This window comes from Hirundo rustica, chromosome 2 (assembly GCF_015227805.2).
Source record: "Hirundo rustica isolate bHirRus1 chromosome 2, bHirRus1.pri.v3, whole genome shotgun sequence".
Lineage (NCBI taxonomy): Eukaryota > Metazoa > Chordata > Aves > Passeriformes > Hirundinidae > Hirundo > Hirundo rustica.
Genome location: NC_053451.1, coordinates 48,490,423 through 48,517,328, shown reverse-complemented (window position 1 = coordinate 48,517,328; position 26,906 = coordinate 48,490,423). Strand labels below are relative to the sequence as shown.

Here is a 26,906-nt window from a genome sequence, read left to right as displayed (position 1 = left end):
TCATGGGTCGCTTGGCAAGGGTGACCAGGGTCTGAAGCTGCCTCATGGTCCTGCTTCCAGCTGGAGCTGCCACTGCTCTCCATGACCTACCTGTTGGCCTCCACCTGCTCCCCGCTGCTCAGGAACATAGCAAAGTCCAGTTATTCATACCCACTTTGATCTGCCCCTTGTCTGCACCTGAAAGTCCCATCTTGGCTGTGCCCTTTGTCCTGGTGAAATAATAGTGTTTGGGGAAGTTTTCCTTTCTTCTTTCGGTCTGATTGGATGTGTCTGAGATCTGTGCGGGATACTTTTTGTTCTGCATGAAACTGGAGGCTCTTAATGTTTTGTTTGTTTCCCCACTCTTGTTTTAATAACAAACCAACTTCTGTTGCTGCCTGACTTACTTCCTTATCCCCCAAGGGACATTTCCCACCTTTTCCCAAGCGCTGTTTTCCAAGGACCATAACTGGTTTATGCTGAATGGCATGGCCGGGGCTTTTGGCTAAGGAAAGATCTGTCTTCATTTTTTTCTGGGTTTAAGCTCACTTATTTAATATTGTTTCCCAGAGCATTAATTTTTTTTCTGCCCAGTACCAAGGCTGAGTCCCTAGCAGATTATGAACGATGGCTTGTTTCAAGTGAATCCCTGCCAGTCTGTCTCAGGCTTTCATTTGGGAAGTTTAATTATCAGCAGAGATCCCCTTTGGTGTTAGGACAAATTGAGGGAGTAAAATCAAACAATTTTCTTGCAAGGTGTAATTTGAAGTCATGCTGAGGAACTGTTTGAGGAGACTGTACTAGAGCTGGGGAGACTTTTCAGTTAGGTGCTTTTTCATCAGAAAATAGTGATTCATGTAATTAGAAAGGTGTGGTGCCCTTTAATGGCTAGGCAGGAAGACATTTCCTTAACTTTTTTCTCTCTGAGGAGCTGTGGATGACAAAGGCTCTGCTGTCCTTCTCAAAACATCTGGGTGCTGTTTTGAGCTGACAGGATCCTCACCAGCTGAAATTTGAGGTGTGGGCTAAAGGGCTGAGGGAACTGCAGGCACCTTCCACTGGATGGTGCTTCTCAGATGGGAATCTATCCTGGAAAGTGTCGCATCCCTCTCCTGTGGCCTGGCTGCTTTTTGTGGTGGCCTGCCATTCGGTCAGCTGTAGCCACACTGTTGAGTTTGTTTCAGTGGTGGTGGTTTTCAGCATGATTCCCCAGGTGGTTATTCTGGTACATCTTTGGGATGACAAGGCAGTAGGCTAGGGAGAGGGAGATCTGGTTTCCTGATTTAATAACCCTGCCAAAACAAACGTTGTCTAGCTGCACCTGTTTTCCTCTGTTTTGAGGCAGGGTGCACTATATCCAGTTGGAGTTTAAAAGGTATTTCTCTAACCTGCTTTTGCAACACTTGGGTGGTGGAGATCTGATATTGTACCCTGTCCCAACCTTTCACTGTTCCTGCAGTTGGAAAGTGATTGTAACATCAAATTCCCCGCTGCAAATTAAGCGTGATGTGGTATGTATTTCTGCAGTAGGGGAATTAGTGTCTATCCAACATTTTCGCTGTTGAATGGCTTACTGTGTGCCACATTTGATGATAATCACAGCTGGAGGGTTGTGCAGAAGAAAGGGCATCACGACTTCCATTTTGGAGATTTTGAAGCTTGAATTCTGAGTGTTTGAAGTACTCTTCTCGTGACTTCCGCAGCAGGAACCTCCCTCATTTACTTTGGTCAAAAATGAATGCTCATTTCAAAATGGATTTTGTGTATCATCACAAATAACACAGATTGACTTTTCTGCAGGTATTGAGGCAAAACATTGGAGTTTGCCTGCTTTGACATTTTAGGAAAATTGAAAATTCCTATCTGAATTTGTGGAAAAGGATGGTCTTTGCCATCTTGGAAGTTGTCCTGGAATGAGAGGATTTTCTGACCCTGGTAAAGCCAGTAGCCATGACAGTTTGGAAAGCAGTTGGGTGAACTGCAGCACCCTGGTGTTCTTCCATGGCAGTACTTGAACACCTTCTTAATGTCCAGTGGGACTTGGTGGTCACCTTTCAGCAACTGATTACTGGTCAGTGGGTGGTATAGGGATTATAAAGAGCACCTCACTGCACCTTTTCCAATGGAATAAAATCCTCCAGGTCTATGAGACATCTGGAGAGGAGTGGGTGATGCTGCTTTGAAAATGTTCCTAATACTCCGGAGACTGAGGAATAGAAACCTACAGCATGCCCAGCTGTTGGTAACAGTGGGCTGGTCTTGCAGCACCACCTCTCTCGTAATTTAAAGGATCTGCTCACCAAAGAAGAGTAATATGATCCCTTCAGACAGGCAGTATGCCTTTGAACAGGTGAATAAGACTGTGTTTTGTGTACACTGCACACCCACACCCGTGTGTGCCTGTATCTGTGTTTAATGTGTTGTGTTTAACTGCCTGGCTCCCTTCCTTTTAGTAGCAAATGCCTTGCTAGGGGTTTGTTACCTTTGTGTTGATCAGCTGGTTGGCGTCATCACTACATGCTTGTTCGGAGACCATGTTTGAACTAAAAATACGGGGTGAAAACCATTCCACATTGTCAAATACACCAACATGGTGCAAGCAAAAGCTCTTTGTTCCACAAGCTCTTTGCTCTGCAGACTTGTAGCAGTGATTATACAGCTGTATGGGGGACATTTTTCCTCAATATTCAACAAGTGTCAGATTGTCCACAGGACATGACGTTGCTATGAGAAAAGGCAGTAGACATTTCCATATGTTTCAAAATGGATATAAGCATGTGTGGGACAATGTCGAAGGAGGATTTCAGCTCACTCGCCCTCCGATGTCTGGGGACTTTGTTGGACATGCAGCGAGGCTAGGCTTAGATTTTCTTCTTTTCTTAGTAGGAAACTCCTTTTCTGCTTAATGAGCTTTAGTTTTATGCTCTTCTGCAAATTGGAGAGGAAAAATTCTCAGGAACAGCAATGCCTTGAAATAGGTAAAGAGTGGCGTTTCAAAAGCTGTAGTTGTTGAGGAAGTGATAGTATTGCTTATGTAACATGGTCCTCTGTCAGCTTACTTTTATACATGGTGTTTTATGTTTAGCTGGACAGATGTTTATTATGGTTTACTTTTTGCTGTCAACCACATGGCAGATTGCTTATTTTCTTATGGGTTTGTTTTGAGGAATGGGGAAGGAAATCTATCAATCTGATATAATAGGTATGTTAACCATTAGATAAAAGGAGGAAGAATACCTTATTTTATTTGAAAATACAATAGAGTCAAGACACAAAAAGTTGGACAGCGAACAAAAGTAATAAACATAAAATGCACTGTAAACAACGCACCAGTAGCAGTTGGACTATTGAAGTTGGTGGGAGCTGTGCCACTGACTTTATTGGGACAGGATTCACCCAAGGATGTGGCCCTTGGCTCGAGGCCCACCCTGCTGGGCTACCTGGGTGTGTTCTTGCTTCCCACCACTCCCAAAGACCTCTGCTCCAGCCAAAACATGGAGATACTCAAAGCCTTGGGCTGAAGCCATTTCCTAACCAGCGTCTGAGTGGCTGGGACTTGCAGCTCAGTGTTTCTCGTTGGAGAAATGTCATGGGTTAACACAGTTTAGTTTTTAGTTAAAGAGAAATATAGAATATTGCCCTGTCAGGATCTCTGAATTGTTTTAGAAAGATCAGGGACTTAACCAGAAGCTAATTTTAGATTTTGACATACCCTTTGCCTGCCGAGAATGTTGAATACGGCTTTCGGAAGTACCCACATAAATCCTGATTTTGTTCAAGCCCGGCCCTTTTCATTTCGGCCGGAGAGAAAGGTAGCGTCGTACGGCAGCCAGGCGTCGGCCGGGCCGGGCTGAGCCGGGCCCAGAGCAGGGCCCTGGCCGGGCTGTGCCTCCGGCCCCAGCTGCCGCCGCGGGGCCCCTGATACAGCCGCGGGCCTGGCTGGGCCGGGGCACACCCCGATTTAAACTGAGGGGTGGGCAAAAAAAAGCATTTATGAGCCTGGTTTTTTTGATTCCAGACTGCTCAGGTGCTCTTATCTCTGATGTCTTGTCGTGAGTTCTCCTCCCCATCACCAGCGCGGCTTTGAAAATCTTAACACCATGAGGTGCATGAGAGAGAAAAGACTCTAGGCAGACCTACCCTTTCCTGGCAAAATGAAGCTTCCAAGGCTTAATCCTTCCCTGAAAGAGGGAAAAAAGAGACAGAGTAGATGTAGAACAGACGCAGCATGAAGTCAGTAGAGCAAGAGTGAAAGAACTGATAAAGATTATTAGAAGAAGAGATTGAGGAAGTAGACATTTTTAACTGGACTTCTCTAGTGTCAACTGTGGAGAAATAGACTATTTCTTATAATATCTTAATGTTTGGGGGAATGCTGGTGCTAGTCAAAAGTTAGGGATTACTATAATTGAGATTCAAGTGAGAATCTTGAACAGAGTAAGCCTCTCACGCCTGGAGTAAAAGGAGTTCTCAGCCTTTGAGACAAAGATGATTTTAGAGAGAAAGTGATTTAAAGCCCTTGGCTCCTGGGGTAAAAGGAGGTCTCGGTTTCTTTTGAGATAGAGACAATTTTAGAGATAGAAGAAGAGAATCCTTGTTTTGTACTAGGAGAAGCATTCTTAAACAGTACCCCAAATACACTGAGAGGACCATGAATAGCCAAGGGAAAAGCTGCTAATGGGTGGAACTGCACAATCTGCAAAAATTCCAGGTGGTTGCAGATTTGTGACACTGGCAGCCACCAGACTGTTTTTGTCTTGTGATGAATGTCTCCATAGGACTCTAGAAAGACTTCTCTCCCAAAGCGATGAAAGATTATGTTTAAATGGTGAAACTGACTAAAAATCACAGGTTGCGTCTCTGTGTTTTGTAGAAAAGTTAAGTTTGTAGGGAAAGGGAGGACTGTTTTGAAGTTTCATTTTTTTCCCTCAATTTTTTTTCCTTTTCCATTCTTTTAGTGTATGTTAATAAAACTATTGGTTTATCATTAAGCTTAAGCCCGCTTTACTTCTCCTGATCCTATTCCACAGAGAAAAAAAGAGTAAACACTAAGACCACTACACAAAATTGAGCAAACACAATTTAGCAAATATGAAACCACTACAACAAGCCAGAGCTAGGACAGGGCTGAGAGCTAGGTAAGTGCAGAACAAAACTAATCTATATTCTGTTAGATTCAAGTTTCCTCAGCTTGAAGGTGGTTAGCTACAACCTGGTAACATTTCTGGAATAATATATATTTTTATGTTATTAGGACTGCATTATGCCACAGGAATACTGACTGTGCATTGGAAAAAAAAAAGGCTTATCTTTTCAAGTGAGGTTGGGAGTGGAACCAGCCCGGAACAAAGGGTCCCTTCAAAGTCAAGGATGACTGTTTCAGAAGGCGAAATCACGGCTGGATCCATCTTCTAAGGAGGGGAAAAATCATAATCTCTGCCAAAATCACCCTTTGATACGCTTGCAAAGATAACAAATCATACACAGAAGGTTTTGGGCAGAGATGTAATGACTGTACTGCATCCTGCTAAATCAAAAGATTGTTCTCCTGAAAAAAATCCCACTTGTTTTCATTGAAGGTCTCTTTGTCAAGCTACAGTGAATATAATTGAAAGTGAAAGGTTGATTTGGTACTTGCTGTTTCAAAAGCAAAGAAAACATGTAAGAGATGCTTAGGATGGTGATCAGTGGCCTGTGAGATGAATGACAGTGCTGTGCATGAGGGCCACAGAACATGGCTGTATTGCAGGCTCTCTGTTTGTTATCTGCGGGCTATAGGAAATATTCTATTCACAGCAGAGATGCTCAGACTTTGAGATGCTTTTAGGGAAAGAGGGAGTTGATACTTTGAGCTGGAGTTGAGCTAGAAGAGGAGTCTGCTGGCATTAAGCCAGTTGCAGGATGTTGGTCTTAATTTCCAGGTCTGTTATAATTAAATAGCCCCTCTTCTAAGCAAATTATCTGTAAAAGAGCAGTTCTGCTTTATTCTTGGTGGCCGTAGTACAGCTGTGAACACCTGTAGATAGGCCCAAGGGAGCTTCCAAATGAAATTGCTTTGAAATATGTTTCTTCTGGGATACTCTCAAGTGATATATAAACTGGAAATAATTCACTAGGTTATTTTTTTACTGAATACATTTTATGTCCCCCCACTCCCTAGGATCTTGCCAGCTTGTCATCCTGATCCTCCATCTCTGCACCTCTCCTCTCCTGGGGGCATTGCCCCTCTCCAACTCAGTTTTTGCCAAGGAAGTGATTTTCATGGTGTGTGTGTCTGTGACAAGGCAGGGAATTGGGGGCTGGTTACCTCTTCATTTTCAGTGCAGAATTAAAACCACAAAGTTATGTTTGTTTTGCAGCATACCAGATTTTGTTAAGGTAGATGGCTCTGTAAGAAGTAAAAGGTCATTGTTGTTAGGTGGCATCCTAGAAAGCAACAGAATTCATAGGAGATACTCCAGTGCCACAATCTTGTTGTCTGTTTAACTCAGTTCAAAGTTCGTGATTGCCCTGTCCTAGCTTTAGGGAGGTGGGTAGTTGTCCAGCCAAGAGCAGTCCTGGCTGACATGGATTTGGGTAAGGTTCAGGTGGAAAGGAGATTGAGTGAATAGTCTGGCATATGATTGCATTTAGGTAAGGACTTAGGTCTGTCTTCCTGCTGAAGGGAGAAGATAGTTTTCCCTCTCTGTATGTGTTGGGAACTCCCATGATTAATGAAACAAGATTGGCCTAAAACCTGCCTTCCTTTATTTGTCTAAATCCACGTCTGTTGGGAGCGTGTTTGAGAGCTTTTGGCGGGGTTCAAATCCTGACACAGTGGGCCTTGTAAATCCTCAGCCCTGTTCCTGCAGTTGTAATTACTTTCTCATAATAGGGGAGTTAGTGTAAAGCCAAGAGAAAGATTTAAGCCAGGACTTATGACCGATGTCTTGGAAAAGTGAAGAGGATTTTTGGTTTTGTAGTTGATGCTGTGGTGACAAAATTGAAGCATAGATTTAACTGTTGCCCTCAGTTAATTAAGATTCTTAGCATGTATTTTCTCACCTTTTACGCTTACGTTTTAGCTGGAGCTGATGAAGTACCAGTCTCACTGAACTGTACTCTAAATTGCATTTAGGAGTATTTTTGCCTGCTCATTATTAGCACGGTATTGATGTCCGTGTGCAATGTGTATTGCTGGAAAGTGTATGTCTTAATACAGCATTGCATCTAAATAAAAGAACCTTTTTCCTTTTCCATAATTAATGAAGAAACATTTTTAAAGCTCTCTTTCTGAAGCCAGGCTTAGTGGTGCAGTGTGGGTATCAGGGTGGGGCTGTTGGAGCTAGAAGATGCAGTCTGAGATGGAAGATGAGGTTCATCCTTGTAGGCTGTGGCCACACAGGCTGTAGATTTGTAGAGCAAAGCAGAGAAAATCTGATGTCTGTACAACACGTCTTACAGATGAGACAGTCCTGGAGTAGCTGTTCCTTCAGGCTGAGAACTCATCAGGTTGGGATGTGTTACATACACCCCTGCAACGTCCTCAGGTTTAAATTCATCCCAGTAGTACAGGGTTTGTGCACTTCACGATCTCTCTGCAATGTGAACCAAAGTGTGGTAAATGGGGAAACTGGGACATTCACTTTTAAAGTACTCTCTTGCCCAAGAAAACCCCTCTGAAATCTGAAAGACAAAATTTGCATTTTTAGTTTGCCCACTTGTGTGTGAACTGAGTGACTGTGGAGCAGAGTGGGAGCTGGACTGGAGTATCACCTGTCTCCTGGGATTGCACAAGGTTTGCCGCATGACTGAGAGCTGGAAGCAGAAAATGCTTCGGTGTTGTTTATTTTAATTCCCCATGGTAGGTCTAGATAAAATGCCAAAGGTGACTTTTCACCCTGTAAAAAGGTAGAAAATGGGAAATTTCATTTGCTGAGATGTGACAGGGCTGTAGCACTGTACCTGTGCAGTGATGCTGATGTAGGAGGGTGTTCTGGTCTGGATAATGACGGCAGCATCTTTCTTGCAGGCCCAAACAGGAAGATGCGGTGTCAAAAAATTGCCAATTTTGGCAACCAGCTTCTTCGTCGGAAAAATGTGGACTGCACTCGAGAAGACAGTCGCCTCTCGCGATGCCTTAACACGTTTGACTTGGTGGCCCTGGGTGTGGGCAGCACTCTGGGCGCAGGCGTCTATGTACTGGCTGGAGCTGTGGCGCGCGAAAACGCGGGACCTGCCATCGTTATCTCCTTCTTGATCGCCGCCTTGGCTTCAGTGCTGGCCGGACTCTGCTACGGAGAGTTTGGTGCTCGAGTTCCTAAGACGGGATCAGCTTATCTCTACAGCTACGTGACTGTGGGTGAGCTGTGGGCCTTCATCACAGGGTGGAATCTAATCCTGTCCTATGTTATCGGTAAGTATGGTGGGCGTGCTGCGAGACCCCAGCTTTAGGGGTGGCACAGGTGCCCCAGGTGGCAGCCTGGTTGGTAAGGTCACCCTTGTTTGGGTGCTTGTGCTACTGTTACAAAATAGATGCTTCACTCTTGCACTCACCAAAGATTTCAGGACTCAGCAGTGGGAGGCATTTTTGACAGCTCCTGCCAGCTGGTGAGGTGAGTGTGCTGCTGGATGAGGGCTTATTGCTGCTGGGAATTCCTCTGAATCTCTACCTCATCCCACTGGCATCCCCTGGCTGCTGCACACTTGCTAGGGTGCAAAACAGTGTCCTCTCTGCTGAGAAAGGAGCTGCTCACAGATAAGTGCTTTTAGACAGAGCATCTGTACTCACAGCTGATCAAGAATTAATTCTGGTCCCTTTGGGATCTATTTAAAGTATCTGGAGGTAAGAGTTTTGTCTTGTGAATTGCTGCAGAATTAATCTTGAGATGATCTGCAGGTTCACAGTCTCTGGAAAATACAAACCAAATCCCTTCTAAGCCCTTGACTCCCAGTAGGAGAGGCCCTGGATCAAGCTCAGAGCATGTGCTGTGCAACTCAGCTGATGCATTAAAACTAAGCCACACATTGCTAATTAAGGATTTCTGTCTTTTCAAGCACATTCTGGGCAGGCTGCTTGTTATCATGCTTCTAAGGCTGCAACAGACTCACCAGATGAGACTGAAAGCTTGCTAGTTAAACTGAAAACTGACTGGATGCTAAATTACTAAAGGAGTTGGTTTTTTAAAGTGCAATTTATGGAATTTGTAAGCATTACCTTGGAATTTAGTTTCCATGGTGCTTGGAGGGTAAGATCATATCAAGAACAACATAGTGGCATGGCAGTTGCCTCTCTGAGATCATGCTGGCTTTCCTCTGTGTGTTAGCTAAAATATTTTTCTCCTCTTCAACTCCTTCTTAAAAAAAAAAAAAAAAAAAAAAGCCAGAGTCAATTAAACTCCTCTCCTTAAGAAATCAGAGTCCTGTAGCTATTTAGTAGATAAAAATAATTTTTTAAAAAAGTAAGCATATACTTTCCTCCGGCCTTCTACGATGGACTCTGCTTAGGCTACACATAGAAAAATTGACCAGACTTCTTGGTAATTTTTCTTCTGTTCCAGAAAGGTAACGATAAATCGTCTCCTTCATGCCCTTCATCTAGTTGGTTTTGGGGCCCTTCCTACCAAGATACTGGATGACCAAAATGAGTGACATAGCTGTGGTTACTGTCCTGATTCTGCAAATGCACACTGAAAATTTTTGCCTACTGAATGTTCTGCTCCAAGGATATGGGCTGAGAGTGGTACTTCTGGGATTTTTTTTTTTCCCTCTCATAATGGATTTCGAACAACTGCCTCAGTTCTTGTTTCAGAGCTGACTGCTCACTGTATTGTCACAAGGCAGATAGTATTTGTGGATGTGTTCAAATACAACTTCCTTATTTTTATGTCAGTCCTGTGTCAAGAATGTGTACTTGCAAACTGTCTTTCTCATCATTTGTGAGAAGGGGTGGCTAAGGTGGAAAACACTAGGGTAGAATATGAAGTAAAGGAGGTCTCTATCTTACCCAGCTTTTCCCTCAGAGCCAATTGCCGCTCTTGTGAGCAAGGACAACTCCCAGCAGCTTCTGAGGTGTGGAGGAGAAAGATATGTTGGCTGCCACTGTAAGGCCCCAATCAACTTGCTTGATGAGATTTTGGAAAGTGTTTATAATGGTTCTTGTACTCTGGGTTAGACACACGAGGGAAATACCGACCAGATATTCTCAAGAGGACAAAACAACACAAAAGTTTACTGGCAAACTTTTGAAAAACCAGGAAACTTTAGCTAAAGACTTAGTGCAACATCTGATCAGCGTAAAACACTTCTCACAGCATTAGTTTAGCCCATACAACTTAGCACACTTTAAACTCGTTCCATGTTACTCAGAATGTTCCAAGAAGAGGGAATTAGAAGAAAGAGCAAAAGACAGAAGATACAGAAAAGCACAGATAGCTACCAACTCCTGGATTCCACCAGTGTTCAGATACAAACTCCAAGAGGCAGGTGGGGTCAGGACGTGCTGCACGCATGCTGAGCCTTAAAAACCCCTGAGCCTTCTTGGGCCCTCCCCCCAGGTGGGACTTTTGGTCTTTTGGCCACTCAGGGGCTGGGTTAGGCAGAGTGGAGCCCTGTCCCTGGTGTGCCAGTGCAGGACTGGAATAGAGGCTGCAGGGTGTGGGAGCAGGGCAAAGCTTGAGATACTCAGTCTCTTACACACACACAAGCATCCCTAAGTATCTTGAGACATCGGTCCTTCCAGTCTCTGGCAGGCACACACTGCACTTCAGAGCCAGGGCTTGGGAGGGACAGAAAACCAGTTTTTTTTCTTACTCCTTCTGATTAGAAATGAGAAAATGAGAAAATTTGGAATGTTGAGAAAATAAGAAATTGAAAATGAAAAGATGCCAAGCAGTGCATCGAAAATGTGCATCACTAAGGGCCTCAGCCAGCTTGGTGTTTTCATGGTGAGGTTCTCAGACATTGGCTCAGGAAGTATTATGAGGGTGGAAAAAGAAATCCTGGGGTCCCAAGGATGTGTGGCCAGTAGCTTTTAATTAATTTAAGTGACTTGACTTGGGAGAAGGTTCGTGTGGAGTCTTGGAGGTGGTTGATGAGAAAAAAATGGGCATGCAACTGATCATTAATAGTCTAGAGCGGAGAAAGGTGTCCAGGACCAGGATCTGATGTGAACTTCTGGGATGATGTGGGTTTGGGGAGCTGTGCCAGATTGTGGGATGTGTTTCAGGAACTAGAAACTGATGGGAACTGGTAGGATAAGTAACAGCATCTCTGGTAAGTAGATGCTGCTGGGGTTTCCTGGGGTTTCCTTGGTGACCTCCTTGCCTGTGCCTGTTCCTGCAGCAAGCCCAGCAACTGAGCTCTGCAGTTCTCCTGAGAGCTGTGTGCTGTAGGAAGGAGCCAAATCCACTCTGATGAGGCTGTGCTGACCCAGAATGAGTAAATCCTCCTGAATACAAGCTGAGTGTCTTTACACTGTGCTGTCTAATAACAGCAAGATGTTATCCAGGTGTCTGCGTTGTTGGAAGAATGTCAGATTCTCCCTGCTCCCTCAAGTCTGCTGGTTACAGAGAGTTCCAGATAAATGGCTGATAGTTATGTGGAACTGGCATCCAAGCAGCTGGCATCTAATATAACACATGCAGGAGCTGGGTGTTCCTGTCCGAGAATGTGAAATATTAGAAGTAGAACAAAAAATATCACTAAAATAGTATTTTTCCTCAAATTGTGCCAAAGCTAACCTGAAAAATTGTAATGTGATATATGATAACTTTAGCAATTTCTCAAGATGAAATTGATGGCAGTGATGTCCAAACTCTTTAGAGGTGTTCACACTGTGCACTTTTCTGTCTTGATGAACAGAAGAGTCTCCCAACAGGTCTGTTCTGCAGCTTAATTTTTATGCTGTTGCAGAGCTGGATTGGGCAGGTGAGTGTTCCCAGCTGTGCTGCAAGGTGCTGCCCACTGCTGCTGCAGAGGATTTGGCTGTAGGTGAGCACAGACATTGTTTGACAGGATTGCAGGTGCTGGAGTTGGGACCTGAACCCCCACTCACAGGTGAGTGTGGCAGGACAGACTGTTCTGGGTGGAAAAGGGCATCTGATGGCATCCCCTAAGGAATTGCTCTACAAGCCAAAACCAAGCCAAGCTCTTTTTTTAACTAGGTAATTATGTACAGTAATAATTATGATATGCAATTAGGTGCTGTTATATATAGTGTATGTACTGTATAAGACACTGGGAGTGTAGCAGTAGCCACATTAGCACAGGAGAGGGAGAAGCTGGCTTTTACCCAAGCCTACTTTACAACATGCTGTCACTGTCTGATGGGAGCTGTTTGTTGTTAGTATTTCAGTTCTCTAAAACGACCTTTATGGCCCAGACATTGTCCCCAGCTTGCTTGTCCTGAGACCCCAGGTTTAGTCATCACCCCAGCAAAGTGCACGTCGTTGGGTGCGCTCAAATGGAAACAAAAAGCAACCCCAGAGGGCGAAGCCTGGGCGCTTGCTGCAGGCAGGAGCTGTTTCACTTGCTGTGGTCATCACCAGCATTCTGCAATAGGCTGACTTATGCTCAGATAACATGTAAATTGTATCTGAGACTTTTTCCTGCTTGGGTGCTCTGGCACTGGAGGTCAGAGCAGATCTGAGCATCGCCAGAGTGCAGAGCTGGCCACTGATGTGGTCCAGGCTCTGGTGCTCCAGCATTGCGCTGCTGGAGGGCAGCTGGATTCTGTAAGGTCTCTCTCTGCCTGGGCTGCAGCCACCTAACTGGGGCTGCCAGGGACTTCTGCCAGCGTTACATTTGGACCTCTGGTAACAGAAGTCACCAGGTCTGGGGGAAGATCTGGCCCTTGGGTGTGTAAGGAAAAGGTCGGTCAGGGCAGTACCTAAGGCAAAGATGAGGTTTGCAAAGAAGCCAGACTAAAAGGATTTTTCTCATTTTGTCAGCTCAGCAGGAGTCTGAGGCCCGCCACCTGTGTGTGTTGCCATCAAGCAGATGCCAAGCATGAACGCAGGCTGTGGGCTGGGTATGGAGAGGAAGGGCTACTCCCAGCACCTGGGAGCACATGCAAGGTTGCTTTGAGGCCTTCCATATTGAAAAACCTTACAAGGCTCCGCCTGGTTTGGAACATGTGCCAGCCACAAAGAGTGATTTTGTCCTTTCTGTCCTCTGGCAGGAACCTCAAGTGTGGCCAGAGCCTGGAGCGCGACGTTTGATGAAATCATAGGTCAGCACATTGAAAAATTTTGTAAAAAGTACATGACGATGGATGCTCCTGGAGTGCTAGCACAATACCCAGACATCTTTGCTGTGGTGATAATCTTCATCCTGACTGGTGAGGCACTGGAGGGGTTTGTGGGTCTTGAACTTCCTTCTTCTGCAATGTCATAGTTTGCTTTTGGAATGAGCAGAAGTCCTAATTTATTTTGAGCAACATATTAAAGGCTCTGCTACAAGCGTTGGATTGACCTATATAGCTGCTGTGGAGTTAGCACAGGGCATAGCTTGTTTACTAGGTTTTTAATTAGACAGGAGCATTCTCTATATTTTTTCAGCCACTTTTAAAACCTTCAATCAAATTTTATATAAGGAGGAAAAGAAAAGATGACTTGTTATCCTCAGTCAGGTATAGGAGTTTAATCCTTCCCTCCACAAATCCTATTACACAAGAATTTCATGCAGTTGGTCTATCAAACTTATTGCCTCTTCGATAATCTGCCAGTTTTTGATGCCTTGAGCCAGGAAAGTGAGAGGAAAAAAAGAAAGAGGACATAGTTACAGTCTCATGTACTACTGTTTCGGCTTTGGGTTTTTTTAATATATATGGGCTTCAATTTGCAGAAGTGAATACAAGACTCCAGAGAAATAAATGTGTCATAGGCAGTCAGTGCCTCTTTGTTTTTTTGGTTTTTTTTCTAAAAATGTGCCAAGCCTTTGATCATAAATTGGAAAATTTTTGACAACTTGCAAGATTAAAATTCTTCTGAATGTTTATCTCTACTCCAACTGGATCTTGCAAAGCATTACCAAGTTAAGGCAAATATAAAAAAAATCACACTTCTGTACTCCTCTGTGGTTTCCAGCAGGCAGAAGCTGAAGTGTCACACTAGCAAGGTCAGTCTGACATTTGCCACTCACAGTGGAATGGCCTTTTCACAGTGTGAGCTGTGCTCACCGGGACAAGCCTTCTAAGCAAGGGATGCTTTGGCATTTGGCTTTGTATTCGGATCTAGAACTGCATCGAGGGCTGCTGAAGCCAATAGCAGCCCTCTGTTTTCAGGGTTACATCTAAATGGGAGAGATTTTCCTCTTTGTTCACCTATATGTAATATGAGTTGCTCTCATTTCAAATCAGAATCTGGTCTTTCACCTCAGATACAATTTACAAAATTTAGAACTCCTTACTTTAGCACTGCTGAGGTATAAAATTACAAAGGTTACTTTATAATAAGGTGGCTTTATCCTCCTGCATGAAGAAAATTCCATGGATTTTATTAAAAAAGGTAAACTATATTTTCTAAAAAAAAGCTGGTGAATTAGCAGCTTTAGTCCTAAATATCATCACCACAAGTTTATTTCTGCTGGCAAAGCTCTTGCTGATTTAAGTGGGAACAGGATTCCCTAGATACCACCTTCTTCTTTGTCTTCAGCTCTAGAAATAGCTATTAGAATCCTCCTGGATTTGGTCCCTGTTCATATTTCCTCCTCTTTCTAAGGAAAGGTGAGTGTTGTTCATAACTTCTGCATTTGGCCAAGACCTATAAGAAAATGTTCCTTAATTAAAAACCACCTGTTGTGCTTTCTCTGGGTCTCTGTATGGAGTTTGAGGCTGTGCGAGTCATTTGAGTGTATTAGCAAGGCATTTTACCAGGGACACAGTCCCCATGGGCGTGCTGGGTGGGAAGGTGTGTCACATTCTGCAGCAAAAATGTCTGAGCTGGAGCCCTCATCCTGCTTCTGGGTGAGTTGGTCCTAAACTGCTTGGCTTTGTGAAGAAACAAGGTGTGATAATTTGAGCAGAGCACAGCATGAACACAGTTGAGCTATGTCTGTGAGTCCCCAGCACCTGCTCCTGGTGATGAAATACCTGACTTATGCCATTTCTTCCCCAGGGCTTTTAGCTTTTGGCGTGAAAGAATCTGCCCTGGTGAACAAAGTGTTCACCTGCATCAACGTCCTTGTCCTTGGATTTGTCGTGATCTCTGGCTTTGTGAAAGGATCGGTTAAAAACTGGAACCTGACTGAACAGGACATTTACAACACCAGCCATAGTGTTTTCAAAGACAAGTAAGTTGGATGTTTTCTTTTCATCTCAGAAGCTGGTGTATTTTCAAAAGCAAGTTTAAATGGGGGGGTTATGGTCTGAGTTAGAAAACCAGTGAATGGGATGGCTGCCTCCACTGCCAGATACCTTGGAGGCAGAGCTGTTTTTAGTGTGTGTTTGCTGAAAGCAGGCTGTACTGATGGGCTGAAAGTGATAGGAGTAGGGTGTGTCATCGTGGGCCCTGCTGCAGGATGGACCATTTCTAGCCTTATAACCAATATAGTATCCAAAACTGAGAGAAAAGAGCTCTTTAGACAGTGTCTTACTCAAGTCTACACCAGGCTGGCTCTGGTATCTGTATGAAGCCGTGTCCAAGTATAGCTGTGGACTTTCTTTGTATCCTTGGGGCATTGTTATGCCTTATAGAGACCTCGTCCTAAGTGCCTCAATCAAATGAAGGCAAGTTGCAGATTATTTGACTGCATTGCTGCAAGCATATAATAAATCTGTTTTTAATGACATTTTGATGCTTGGCCAAAATTCTGTCATCCTCCACAAGATCAAAATTAAGAAGCTTACAAGGCTTACCAGTTAGACAAAGCTATTAATTTTTGCTTGAGACTGTACCACACAGAATAAGGGCCTTTAAATATCTTCACATATATCAGCTCAGTCCTGGCTTGCTACCTAAACCCTTTATGAGGGCCTGCAAGGAAGCACAGTTGGGGCAAAATCTGGTGAGATTCATAAATGTTGTGGGCATCAAATTTATCTCGTGTATAAGCTGCTTCTTGAGCCTCTTTTCAAAATTCAACCTGCTGCAAACAAATTGCTTTTATAGGACATGTCCCCTCTCCTTCCCTCCTGCTATTCCCATGCAAGGACCAGCTACTGCAAGAGTTTCAAAGTGTGAGTCCAGCTCTTTGACCTGTAGGACTTACTATTTTTGTAAAATCTGTCTGGGGTTTGTTTTACCATTGTTTCCAGAGTAGTCCACTTTTGGGTTGTGCTATTTCTATAGGCCAGTTTTCATCGAAGTCTCCGCAGAGCTTCTGTGAGAGCGTTCAGATGCTTATATGTGAGAAGACTTGCAGATTTGGGGTTTACTTTAGTTTAACTGCCTAAATTCATCTTTATAAAGGCTTTTCACTGAAAAAGTGACCTAAATCACTTGAACTGAAGGGTATGATTGTTATATGTCACTCAACACAAGGCACATAGATCTGGGGTCACAATCCAGAGTGCACTGGGATCCGCCTGTGTTTGTGTGTTGACTTAAGTGAACTTTGGATAAAGTTTGGCAAAGTATTTGGTGCGTCAGGGATCCATGCTCCACTTTTCTCTCATGGTTACAGGCATGGTTTGAGTATGAGCTTTGCACAAGGAATTTGGAGGTTGAGAATGGAAGATGGGGTGGATTTTAAACAATCATGGCACCCTGTATTCCACTCTTATGTCTACTCACCTACTCCTTATCTGAGTCCATCTGAAGTAAAAAGTGGATGGTTCACGTGTTTCTCAATCTTCAGCTTTTCCAAAAGCTTCTGTTTAAACGAATATATGTGTCTACACATATGCAGTGATGTTAGGAGAGGATTTTTAATATTCGTGCTATTTTCTCCTTGTCTTAGCTAAGAGATTTTTTCCACCCCACAAAACAGGTGGTGGGAACAAACCATGAGCCGTTTTTATTCCTTGCATTCCCCAGGCTGTTGCAGGCCAGTCCAAAGCTCAGCAGTGGGTAAGGCTTAGCATTTTGCCTGGTATTTGTATGAAAGGGAGAGCCTGCTTCTTCAGACTTTGGCTTTGGATTTTGTTATGAGCTATGTCAATAGCTCTGTGACTCCCAGCTAGGTAGGATCACTTCTAACCCAGTTCCATGCCTTTCAGTCAAACACAGGAAGAAAAGCTCTACGGTGTTGGAGGGTTTATGCCCTATGGATGGAAAGGAGTCCTCTCAGGGGCAGCCACGTGTTTTTATGCTTTTGTGGGATTTGACTGTATTGCTACCACAGGTAAGGGGGAAGATGTCTTCAGTCTGGTTATGAGCCTGGCTGCCGGTAGATTGACTTTCAGTAACGTTGCATAGCACAGATAATAGGGAGTTCGGGACACCGCATTTGTCGTCCCTCTGAACCTCAGCTCAAAATCAGCTTTTGGCCTGATGCTCCTAATAGTGAAAGTGCTGAATTCGTTCAAGTCCCGGGGTGCCCGAGTGCTGACTTGTAGCTGCTGTGGCACACGGACAAACTGCATAACCATGAGCTTTCTCCCTTCTTTGCCAGCAGGGCCCAAGCTTGTGGATTGTCAGTGATGACACTAACCAGATCAGACTCGGCAGAAAACATGTCCAGGTTTACCAGCTAGGCAAACAGGGAAGGCCCAGGTTCACATGCCTGGTATGAGTTTGAGCCTCTAACTCTGGATACTTTAATCAATAGGTTATTCTGGAACAGAGTTCTTCAGTGCATTCAGCTGAGGAAGCTCTGATGGCTTGGAGTATTTTAAAGATCCAGAGAAAGAGAAAGCCTCTGGGCAGTGAACTGCAGAGATAGTTTGCTAGCTAGAACTGTGCCTCATAATCAGGAGTTTTTACCTGTACAGATTAAGAGGTCTCACTTTGAGAGAGAAGCTATCAGTATAGTTGTATTTCTTGTGGCTACGATGAGTCTTAGTTCCCTGAAGAAAGGATTATCCCTAATTATACATTTGGCAAGAATGGTTGGAACAGAGGGAGAAGGGAATCATCACAGACAGATTAAGCATTACTGTGTCTTGTTCCAAGCAAGGAGTTGGAAAAGTGTTGGCTCCATTACTTCAGCCAGCCCTGGAGCCTCTCCTTGTAGGAGAAACATACATCTGCTTTTGACTTGCAGATGTATGGATCTGTGTTTATCAGTTCATCCTGCTGAAATGCTGTTCCTCAGGAGCTTTTGCTTTCAGAGCAGTTTTGTAGGACTAGCAAAGTGCAAATCTGTTCTGTAACTGATTGGTTCCTGAATTATGAGGAATTATGTTTTTATACACACATTTTTTTTCTACTTGGTTGTTGGAAATTTTCCATAAAAACTGGAGGGGGTCCTTTTGTTAAGAGGCGTTTTCAAAGATCCATGTGACTTTCAGGCACTCTGTCTTTCTCTGGAAATGGGCACCTATGGTGCCATGATCGTGGTCTGTTAGTTCTGGTGGAGATGTTACTAAAATGGACATGCACGGACTTTCCCTACAGCTGCACAATAATTTTCCATCATCTTTGATCATTGAACTCTCCTTGGGCCTGCACCATCAATACGATAGAAGGAGTAGGATAGAAGGATCATGTGTTTTGGGGAAAGGACTGTTTTTTAATCCAGATTGTTTCTGTGCCTGAGTTTACAAGGTTTCCACAAATGTGTGTCAGAAGAAGTGACAGGAGCAGCAGAAATGGGAGCAAACAGGCTGTGGTATCCCAAGTGGATGGAGCAGGCCATCAGCAGCATTATGGTCAAGGAACACCTCTGTGCCCAAAAAATCTTTGAAAACCACAGCCAGCACACCTGCTCTAGGTTGGGTAAAGGTCTTGCGTGTCATTTAGCTGATATTTAAATTGCTGTCTTCTAGGTGAGGAGGTAAAAAACCCTCAGAAGGCCATTCCTATTGGCATTGTGGCATCTCTTCTCATCTGCTTTGTGGCTTACTTTGGTGTGTCGGCTGCCCTGACGCTCATGATGCCTTACTACCAGCTGGATACCAACAGCCCTTTACCCAATGCCTTTAAATATGTGGGTTGGGATGGAGCCAATTATGCGGTGGCTGTCGGTTCCTTGTGTGCACTTTCTACAAGGTAAGACACTGCTCTTGATTTTTGCATCTCTCAAGGCAAGCGTGTACCTCCACCTCCTTTAGGAAATGGAGGGGAGAGCAGGGATGAAATTCAGAGCTACTGACCTCAAAAGGACCAGGATTTCACGCTGTGGTAGGTACCAGAGAACCAAGTGACCAGTATCACTTCAAGAAACTCCCATCTTAGCAGAAGACCCAGCAGGTGCATCTCAGGAATATAAATCTGGATTGATTGACTAAGTCATGGAGGCAACTGTGCAATGCGCGGTTTGGGTGCAAGACATCTTGGCCTGCTGGGTGGAGAGCAGACTCGTATCAGGTAGCGCAGGGTGCGTCTTCAGGAGCACATGGGGCTTACCATATCCAGGGCCATCTGTGTGCAGGCTGCCTGCAGGACAGCCATTTGGATGGGAGGCAGGGCGGGCTGGAGGCAGAACATGTCACCTCCTGAACTTGGAAGGCCTATTTCAGATCAACTTAGATGTACCCAGTTAGGTGAGCAACTCACAGAGGCTTGTGGAAGTTACAGCTCTTTTACTACCTGAAAGTCAGGCTGGTTTTATGCCCCATGGCTAAGTTTAGCTATCCAGAATCGTAGAGCTGCGCCTCAGTTACCAGCTAGTAGTAACATGGGTGTTCAGAGGGAGCCCTTGAAGGAGAAGCTGAAGTGAACAAAAGCCACCTGTTCTATAGTTACACTGCCATAAACTTGCTTTTGCTTGTGTGCCTATGCTCAGCAGGAGGTGATGTAAGTAGATTATTTCTCCTTCCTGTGTTCATAGTCTCCTTGGCTCCATGTTTCCGATGCCTCGAATAATTTATGCTATGGCAGAAGATGGACTTCTCTTTAAATTTCTGGCTAAAGTCAACGAGAAGAGAAAAACTCCCTTAATTGCAACAGTGACATCAGGTGCTACTGCAGGTAGGATCCAAAGACTTGCATGAATCTGTGGAAAGGAGACATAAGCTCATCTTCAGAGCAGATAAGTCTGCCTGACTCTAGCCCACTTACTAATTGGATATATTGCAGAATACAACATCCCAGAGGGTGTCCTGGATTTCCAGGGCATGCCCTGGAGCATCTGGGTGAGCATGAGTAGCTTGCTGTGTTCTTGTCCCTCTCTCAGAGCTCATTGCTGCCATCCTGTCTCATGCCAGGAACTACCTTTATCTGCTCAGCCAGCCTGAAAAGTAATTAACGCCCTGCAAGGTAGCAGCCAGTGGTGCCCCAGCATCCTTGTGGCTGTTGGCCTGGCTTGGCTGAAGACACAGCACCGCCTGTAGGTAGCAGCTCTGCAGAAGATGCCAGAGCAGCAGATGGCCTGTGTGGCACTGGCATTTGTTAATCAGTTAGTCACAGCTGCCAGCCATCCTGTTCTCCCCTTCCTTCTCCTGGCCCCCCAGAAATACGGGAATTTATCCTCCCGGACAGCAAGGACGAGCAGCTTACCCTGTACTTGCAGCCACCCCCTTCCTCACGATGCCTGGCAAAGAGGAGAGCCTTGCTGCTTCCTCTTTACCTTCTGCTGCAAATGCAGGATGAGCCCCAGGTACAGGAATGTGCCACTTTTGGTGGGGAGTTGCTGCTGGACTGCTGCCCTGGCCTCTGAGCTCCTGTGAAAGGGCTCAGCTCCTACTGCTGGGACTCACAGAGCCTCCTCAGAGCTTCCTTCTCTTGCACCTTCCTCTTCAGGTATTCTTGGGTGCAGACCATGGTGGGGTAGGGAGAAGAGCAATATAAAGTAAAAAAAACAAAGCTTTGCAGTCTCATCCAAGTGTTCCATAGTGCCTGTGACCAAAACCCACACGAAGCTGCAGGGACACTATTTGCTAGCTGAGTTTGAACATTGGCCTGGTTGTTGGGCTCCAGGTTGTGCATTAAGGCTGGGCTGGGCCAGGCTCAGCTCTGAGGTTGCTACATTCTCATATGAGCGTTGGTGTCACCTGATGTTTGTCTGTGTGTCTTTTATCCACTTATTTGCCTTATGAAAGCCCTATACAAAGTCCTGTACAACCGGGGTTGCCTGATGAGGGTGTGTAAGCAGGGTAATCCCTAAGGAATGGCAGCCTTTTTCTGGAAATCTCCATGATGACACCTGCTACTTCAAGATGCCTTCTTTGTTGCTTGGTCTCATTGCATGCACAAGCCTGATTTCATCCCAGCTGAGCTGAGACACCAGGGCAAGGTGCTACCCATCCTCTGTTCCCTCTAGCTACTTCCAGGAGATAACTGTGACTTCAGGAATGCTGCAGGTCCTCTGAGGGACTAACAATGAGGTTGTGGCTTAAACCCCTGCTTTTTGTTGCTAGTTGGGTGAACATAGCTGTGCGAGACAAACAGGCTGAAATTTACTGTAGTAATCATTTCCTGTTGTTTCAGGTAGTGAGGCTGGGACAGCCTGTGGAGTCTTAGGGTATTCATGCACCAAGGCCTGCCTCTCCTTTTCTTGGGACATCTTGAGCTCCCCTACCAAGTCCTGAGCAAGAGTCATGTGTGTGCTGCATTGTTATTAATGCTTCTGAGATGTGCATGTTCTGCCATGTTGCTGATTTTTCTTCTCTCTTACCTTCCTCTCCTCCTACAGCTGTTATGGCCTTTCTCTTTGACTTGAAAGATCTTGTGGACCTCATGTCCATCGGGACCCTCCTGGCTTACTCCTTGGTAGCAGCCTGTGTGTTGGTACTGAGGTAAGAATGTAGAGGCTTTGTCACTTCTGGCACACAGAGAGAATTCCACACAGCAGTTAGATGCCCTCATAGTTTCTATGGGCACATCTCCGGCTACAGGCATGTGAAGAACTTGTTTCTTTAAGCTCATAAGGGATTGTGTTTTTTGGATGGTACTCTGGGAGGTTTCAGGGAGGTACTCTGAACTTGGTTAACCCTTGTTCTGTGCCAGTCCTGCTGTGGTCAACTCTAAATGCCCCAGGAGATTTGCCAAGGGGTAGGGAGGAAAGATGTGTTATTCTGGATGCCTGCTGTGTCACTACACTCCTCCCTGTTCTTTTCCCCAGTGGGGATACCATTTCAGGTTGTTCTCCTTTTGAAAGGGGATTTGAGATGAAGTCCAGCAGCAGGAAAAGAGCTGAGCATATGTTTGCAGGATCAGTGTGTATGTCTTTTAGAAGTGCTGAGCTGCCACATCTTCCCAAACCTAAGCTAAAAATCTCGGGTCTTCAGTGTTTGGCACCTTACAGGCAGCAGCGCTCGATTAATGAAAAAAATGTCTGAAGATCATGTTACTGAAAAATACCTTTGTGTGTTGAATGACTTACTCAGAATCAAATGGAGGCTTTCACAGCAATTGCCCTGAACTAAGAACAGTCTTGCAGCAGGTGAAGGGCCAGTGCTGTTCTGCAGTACCATTGCTTCGTGTTTGTGCTCTCCTCCCTGCCCCTTGAAAATTCTTGCCGATTTGCCTTGTCCATCTTAAGTTTCCTGATTTCCCAGCCTTCTCTTTTCCTCAGAGCTAGAAATGGCTTTTTAATTTGTTTTTGCAAGCTGCTGTACCTATTGCATGACATTTCCCCCATCATGGGTTGACAGAGCCGACAGCCTGTTTTGTAGTGGCCTGGGCAGCTGATTTGTCTGCCTCTTGACTGCTAACGATGTAGCAGCTGAATTGTTTCCAAAGCTGTAAGGTCCTACTACTAGTTTCTTGCTGTGGCTGGACTCAAGGATTTCAGTGCATTTCACAGTTCTCAGTGTTTAACAAATGCCTCATTGTGGGCACATTCCCACAAGAAGAGTTTTAAGATGACTTTCAACGTGGCCCAAAGTTAGTCAGACTTGCGGCTGAGTAACTTGACAAAACCTTCTGTAATGGAGAGCTGAGGCCGGAAGAGTGTTTTTTGTTTATGGATCTATGTGGCTGTGTGTCACAGCCCTGTTTAATGTGCAACACACACATGCAACAACCATTCTTGCTTCAGCTCTTCCTTCCCTGTGTGGCAGCAGACAAGCTGGCAGAAGAGCCTGTGGTGGAAGTGTATGGGGCACCAGGAATGTCACTGCAGGGTGTGATAGCTGTTATCAGACATAGCTCAGCCATGTCTGTGCCAGAATGCAAGAGCTGAACAGCCACAGATGACACAATGGCCTGGTTATGATCATCAGTCTGTCCCTCTGCTGTTTCCTTCTCCTGTCACCCAGTCGTGTCTTGGTGACATGGATGCGAGGGTTCATGAAAGGGAGCACTGTCCACTTTAAAACACTTACATTACGACCAAGCTGTGGGTGATAAGAGCTGGCCGTATTTGCTTACCTCATGATGACTTCATTCCTCAAATTTCCCCTTGAAGCAGAAGGGTATGGATGTGACGTGGGCCGATTCTGGTGCTGTAAAATCTGGCGTGCAGCCATGACTATCTCTTAAATGAGTGGTACCCTCATTTAAAAGCCAAACTTACAGGCTCTTTGTGTCATTTCCTTTTCCTAGGTACCAGCCAGAGCAGCCTAATTTGGCATACCAGATGGCTAGGTCGACAGAGGAGACAGATAACAACGAGTCTGTGAGCACCAGTGAGTCACAGGCTGGGTTTCTGCCAGAGGAAGAGGAGAAGTTTTCCCTCAAAGCCATACTGTGTTCCACAGATTCAGATCCTTCCAAATTCTCTGGTTCGGTGGTGAACATCTCAACCTTCATCATTGGTAAGTGCGGGGCAGTGTGTCTCTGGGGCAGTGAGTCAGCTGGTAGGGCTTTGGACCCACCATGGTGGGAAAACTCACCTCCCTGATGTGGTTTTGATCAGCTCTTGTAATGGCTAGAATAACTGAGGATTAAATTTCTGACTTAAAAAGAAATCCACAGATGGAGTGTGTGGGGGTGTGTAGTGGAAAAGCCGTATCTGTTATAGTTAGGGGTTTTGTGAATCACTGTTTTGTTTGTGAGCGTTCAGATTCTGCTTTGCTTGCTTATGATTTGTTCTCAGGTTTTCCTTATATCTAAAAAAAAAAAAAATCAGTAACCTTTGGTGTGTGTTCACAGGTTTCCTTATTGTGGGTATCTGTATCCTGACTTCTTTTGAGCCAAACATTCTGATAAACACTGTACAGATTATTGCCGCCATCCTTGTTGTCACTGTCATCTTCATTATACGGAAACAGCCTGAAAGCAAAACCAAACTCTCCTTTAAGGTGAATGTCCTGGGACACGTAGCTAGAAAAGAGGTGCCTGGGAGGTGGTTGGAGGAGGAAGTGCATGTGTTGCCCTGTGTCAGAAGGAGGTCACTGGCCAAATGGACGTGCAGAGAATACAGGCATGATGTGAACTTTTCTATCCAGGAGAAGCTGGAAAGGCAGAACTTGCTGCATAGGTGTGGCTGGAAATTAAGGGCAGGACCCTGCTTTTGAAAGCAGATGGTCATAGGATAGGGAAGAGACAAGAGAAGAAGAGACTGGAGGGAAGAGGATGGTTGTGAAGGGCCACATCAGATCGTGGATACCACAGGAGGAAGAATGCAAGAAGTAAACTTGTTTGCAAAGATCTAAGGCTCTAAGAAAGTGCTCTTTCATATCCTCCTTAGCCCCCTGGAAGCCAAGGGATGACTGTTCTCTCTTAAACAGCCTCAAGTATGAGGAATTCTGTTGTTCTCCTGCCCTCTCCAAGCACGCCATCCTTTCTATATTAAACAAACACCAGGATGGGTTTTTTCTCCCAGTGTAATCCTACAAGTCATGCTTTATCATCTTGATTTCAGGTAGTTCCCCAATTTGTTAAATTAATTTTTGATTTTAATTGTATCCTCTAAACTGCTTTCATTTCAATTGTTCTTCAGTTAAAGTTTTTCCATAAATTCAGAAATTTTAGTAACTTCATACAGCCAGAGTTTTCCAAGGTGGTGTTGCAGCTCATTTTGGGGTTATGGTCCCAAAGGTGGAAACAAAAATGTTCAGGAGCAGAAAACTGAGGAACTCTCATCTAGGTCTTATTTTCTGAACATGCTTCTGAGGAGGTCTGTTCACACAGGATCTTTTCACTCAGGATATTTTTACCTCCTTTTTTTCCCCTCAGCCACTACCCTGTCCAAGAAAAAAGAAAATTATACCTGTCACAGCTAAATCTGTAATCAAAAAATCATAGAATCATTTAGGTTGGAAAGGACCTTTAAGATCATCAAGTCCACCTCTAAACCATGTCCCTCAGTGCCACATCTACGTGCCTTTTAAACACCTCCAGGTATGATGACTACACCACTTCCCTGGGTAGCCTGTTCCAATGCTTGACAACCTTGTTTCTTATTTCCTTGCTGTGCTTAGGGCACTTACAATCGGACTGTGATTTTTCTCAAAAATCACTCTGGAAATCCAAGGCTGACCTGTTTGTTTCCTAGTTGTTTTTCTGTATTTTTTAATAAGTAGTTTTTCTCCCTTCTGCAGTCTTCAGAGACTTTACCAGTGTACCAAGAGCTCTGAGAGCTGCTTATTTACTACTCCAAAGATCACTTCTGAAATCTCTGGCTACATAACTCACCCACCTAGGGAAATTTTATTTATCTCTACTGACATGACAAAGCCAAATTTAGAAAAATCTTTTCCTTTTTCCTTTTTCCTTTTTCCTTTTTCCTTTTTCCTTTTTCCTTTTTCCTTTTTCCTTTTTCCTTTTTCCTTTTTCCTTTTTCCTTTTTCCTTTTTCCTTTTTCCTTTTCGTGTGCCCATCCCCCTTCTCTAGTGATGTGAACAGCTACTTTACCTAAATTTTTTTGGCAAATCTTAAATCAGGAAAGGCCCACATTTCAGCGTGTTTGTTTTTGTAAATCTCCTTTTCCCTTAGGAGTGAAGTTCGCTTTCCACTTGATTCCACCATATTCAGAAACTTTTCTATTATTATAATTTGCCTTGTTTGATTTCATATTTGCAGTGCTATTTTTTGTATCCTTATTTTTGTATTTTGGCTTCACTGTCTAATTCTTCTTTGATTCTTAGACCACTAAGGCATTCTTAGTACAGCTGTAGTCATCTCATGCAATATTTGCTGTTTTTCTTTGCTTTGGAATAATTTGCTCTCTATTGCTTCATTGCCTTGGTGGATGAAGTACCTCACAGGTCCCTTCTCTGACATTCCCCTTACCTTCATCTCTCGGTCTTCAATAGGTGCTTGTCACGATACAGTCCTTGATTTTTACTCTTCTCTCCTTTGCCCCACAAGTATTTAGTATTGCCACTGAAATTTGCCTCTTGCCTCCTTCTAGACCACATGCTTTTAAAACAGGTGAACAGCATTGTTCACATCCTCCTCCTGTGGTGGACTGATGTCCTTTTGGGTTTAACCTTGCCTTTTCTCAGATCTGGCAGCTGAAGAGTTGATAACAGCCATCACTTCCCATTTTCAAGTGATGTGATATTCTTTTCTGCTCATTAATCATGCTTGTAGATGTAACATATCCCTTGTTCTTTTTCAGGTACCTTTTCTGCCCTTTCTTCCTGTTGGGAGTATTTTTGTGAATGTTTACCTCATGATGCAGCTAGATGCAGGTACATGGATTCGGTTTGCAATCTGGATGCTTCTAGGTGAGTTTAAGTGAAAAATCCTGTGTTCAAAGTTACTAGATTATGTTAACCATTAATTTATTGTACCATTCCAGGGAGGGATTCTGTGCCCTTATCACCCTTGGGCAGCCCTGGTGACTTGACTGAAGCCGTTTAGCCAGTGTATAACAAGCTTTGTTTCAAATTCAAGGGTCTTGAAGCTTTTGTGTGGACAGAACAAAGACCCATGAACCATTTTATGAGTCTTGTTGCCAACAAGAAACCATAGAGCATTTCTTGTTGGCTGGCTTTGTGCTGCTGTCCAGGTGGTGGGGCCTGTGCTCCTGGAGCTGAAGGAGCTGAGCTGCATCCCAAGATGCTCCCAGCAGCC

The 26,906-nt window shown here is 44.4% G+C and overlaps 1 protein-coding gene across 3 annotated transcripts in view; it reads left to right on the top strand.

Annotated features, from left to right (window-relative positions):
- Nucleotides 1-26,906, top strand: part of SLC7A1 (solute carrier family 7 member 1) — a 36,885-nt gene that overhangs the window by 6,539 nt on the left and 3,440 nt on the right. The window contains exons 2-11 of one of the 3 annotated variants that reach the window (XM_040057245.2): nucleotides 7,991-8,374; nucleotides 13,139-13,297; nucleotides 15,075-15,249; nucleotides 17,117-17,241; nucleotides 18,827-19,049; nucleotides 19,831-19,970; nucleotides 21,634-21,736; nucleotides 23,487-23,698; nucleotides 24,036-24,184; nucleotides 26,449-26,557. In XM_040057245.2, coding sequence (XP_039913179.1) covers nucleotides 8,005-8,374; nucleotides 13,139-13,297; nucleotides 15,075-15,249; nucleotides 17,117-17,241; nucleotides 18,827-19,049; nucleotides 19,831-19,970; nucleotides 21,634-21,736; nucleotides 23,487-23,698; nucleotides 24,036-24,184; nucleotides 26,449-26,557 — 1,765 coding nt within the window. In that variant the 5' untranslated portion in view covers nucleotides 7,991-8,004. Of the gene's footprint in view, nucleotides 1-7,990; nucleotides 8,375-13,138; nucleotides 13,298-15,074; nucleotides 15,250-17,116; nucleotides 17,242-18,826; nucleotides 19,050-19,830; nucleotides 19,971-21,633; nucleotides 21,737-23,486; nucleotides 23,699-24,035; nucleotides 24,185-25,061; nucleotides 25,355-26,448; nucleotides 26,558-26,906 lie in introns of those variants that run through there. The other 2 variants (XM_058419556.1, XM_040057246.2) reach the window with 2 other exon arrangements.